Raw genomic sequence first — 924 nt, forward strand, 5'->3', positions numbered from 1 at the left:
CTAATTAAGTGAATCACCAAACAAATCATATTCTAAATAACCAAAATAAATCACCGAAATTCAAAGATTTAACTGAAAATGGAGAAATAGCTCATACAATGGAATAAAAAAAGTAATTGCCATTTTAGAACCAGAAGAAACAATTTAAAATGTATGCCCCAATGCATTTTTTGTTCATTTTTTTAAATGGCTAGTCCACCAGGTGGCGCTGAGTGCAATCTCATTTACAGAAGAAGAAGAGGCAGCGTCGTCATGGTCGTCATCACCGTCTCGCTGTGACGCAGATGACGATGTAAACAAGAGAAGACAGTCGAGGGCAGAAGGGATCAAGCAGGCCGACGTCACCTCAAATGAAAGCCGTTAAATCCACTTCAGACGGCCATGGGGCTCCCCGTCACAATTAAAGTCAACTTCCGCGGGAACGTGAAGAGATTCCTGGCTCAGGATGTGGACAAATTGGAATGGGAATCCGTGGAAGCCTGGGTAAGCTGCTGGTGGAAAAAAAGCTGGCGCAGTTTGGGGAAGAGCAGGCCTAGAAATGGCCTAGCAGACGCGTAAACAGCAGTTCACCTGAAGGACGGTCAATTCGGTCAACAAGATCTTAGTTCAGCTGCTCGTTATCAAGGAAAATGTCCTCAGCTTGATTTAATAATGAAGCTTTTATTTTTTACATTCAATTTTCAGTTGTCGAAACGTAACATTTCTCAGCCTGTAATTGACATTATTGAGTCTTTGTTGTAAGTGTAACAGCTAATTAACAATGTCTGTTTACTGTAGACTGGATACTAACTCTTTTAAATTGCATTGCAGATCAAAGCGTCATTTGGGATAAACCATTTTCAAGTTAAATACTTCGATGAAGATAATGAAGAGGTAAGGGTCTCTGTATGTAAACATGACGTCATGACAGGAAGTTAAAAAAAG

The 924-nt window shown here is 40.3% G+C and overlaps 1 protein-coding gene across 4 annotated transcripts in view; it reads left to right on the forward strand.

Moving 5' to 3' along the window:
• Positions 1-272: 272 nt before the first annotated feature.
• Positions 273-924, forward strand: part of nbr1 (neighbor of BRCA1 gene 1) — a 34,902-nt gene continuing 34,250 nt past the window's right edge. For all 4 annotated transcript variants that reach the window (XM_015387977.1, XM_015388002.1, XM_015387994.1 and 1 more), the window contains exons 1-2: positions 273-483; positions 811-873. In XM_015387977.1, coding sequence (XP_015243463.1) covers positions 382-483; positions 811-873 — 165 coding nt within the window. In that variant the 5' untranslated portion in view covers positions 273-381. The remainder of the gene's footprint in view (positions 484-810; positions 874-924) is intronic.

The sequence above is a fragment of the Cyprinodon variegatus genome, unplaced genomic scaffold, assembly GCF_000732505.1.
Source record: "Cyprinodon variegatus isolate N-32 unplaced genomic scaffold, C_variegatus-1.0 Scaffold18, whole genome shotgun sequence".
Lineage (NCBI taxonomy): Eukaryota > Metazoa > Chordata > Actinopteri > Cyprinodontiformes > Cyprinodontidae > Cyprinodon > Cyprinodon variegatus.